Below are 316 nucleotides of genomic sequence, written 5' to 3'. Positions count from 1 at the left end.
GGGTCCGGCTGGCTCCGAGCACCATGCAGAAGGGGATCCGGCTCAACGACGGCCACGTCGCGTCCCTGGGGCTGCTGGCGCGGAAGGACGGCACGCGCAAGGGCTACCTGAGCAAGCGCAGCTCCGACAACACGAAATGGCAAACCAAGTGGTTCGCGCTGCTGCAGAACCTGCTCTTCTACTTCGAGAGCGACTCGAGCTCGCGGCCCTCCGGCCTCTACCTGCTGGAGGGCTGCGTGTGCGACCGCGCGCCCTCGCCCAAGCCCGCGCCCTCCGCCAAGGAGCCGCTGGAGAAGCAGGTGAGGCGCGGCGGGCG

At 69.6% G+C, this 316-nt stretch overlaps 1 protein-coding gene across 1 annotated transcript in view; it reads left to right on the top strand.

The window, feature by feature from the left end:
• The first annotated feature begins 23 nt into the window (after positions 1 to 23).
• The window catches only part of Rasgrf1 (Ras protein-specific guanine nucleotide-releasing factor 1), an 84,538-nt gene continuing 84,245 nt past the window's right edge, over positions 24 to 316 (top strand). The window contains exon 1 of the mRNA XM_013011956.1: positions 24 to 299. Within this exon, the coding sequence (XP_012867410.1) occupies positions 24 to 299 (276 nt within the window). The remainder of the gene's footprint in view (positions 300 to 316) is intronic.

The sequence above is a fragment of the Dipodomys ordii genome, unplaced genomic scaffold (genome assembly GCF_000151885.1).
Source record: "Dipodomys ordii isolate 6190 unplaced genomic scaffold, Dord_2.0 Scaffold15, whole genome shotgun sequence".
Classification (NCBI taxonomy): Eukaryota; Metazoa; Chordata; class Mammalia; order Rodentia; family Heteromyidae; genus Dipodomys; species Dipodomys ordii.
Note: the sequence above shows the minus strand (reverse complement) of the source record. Positions and strands in the feature narration are given on the sequence as shown.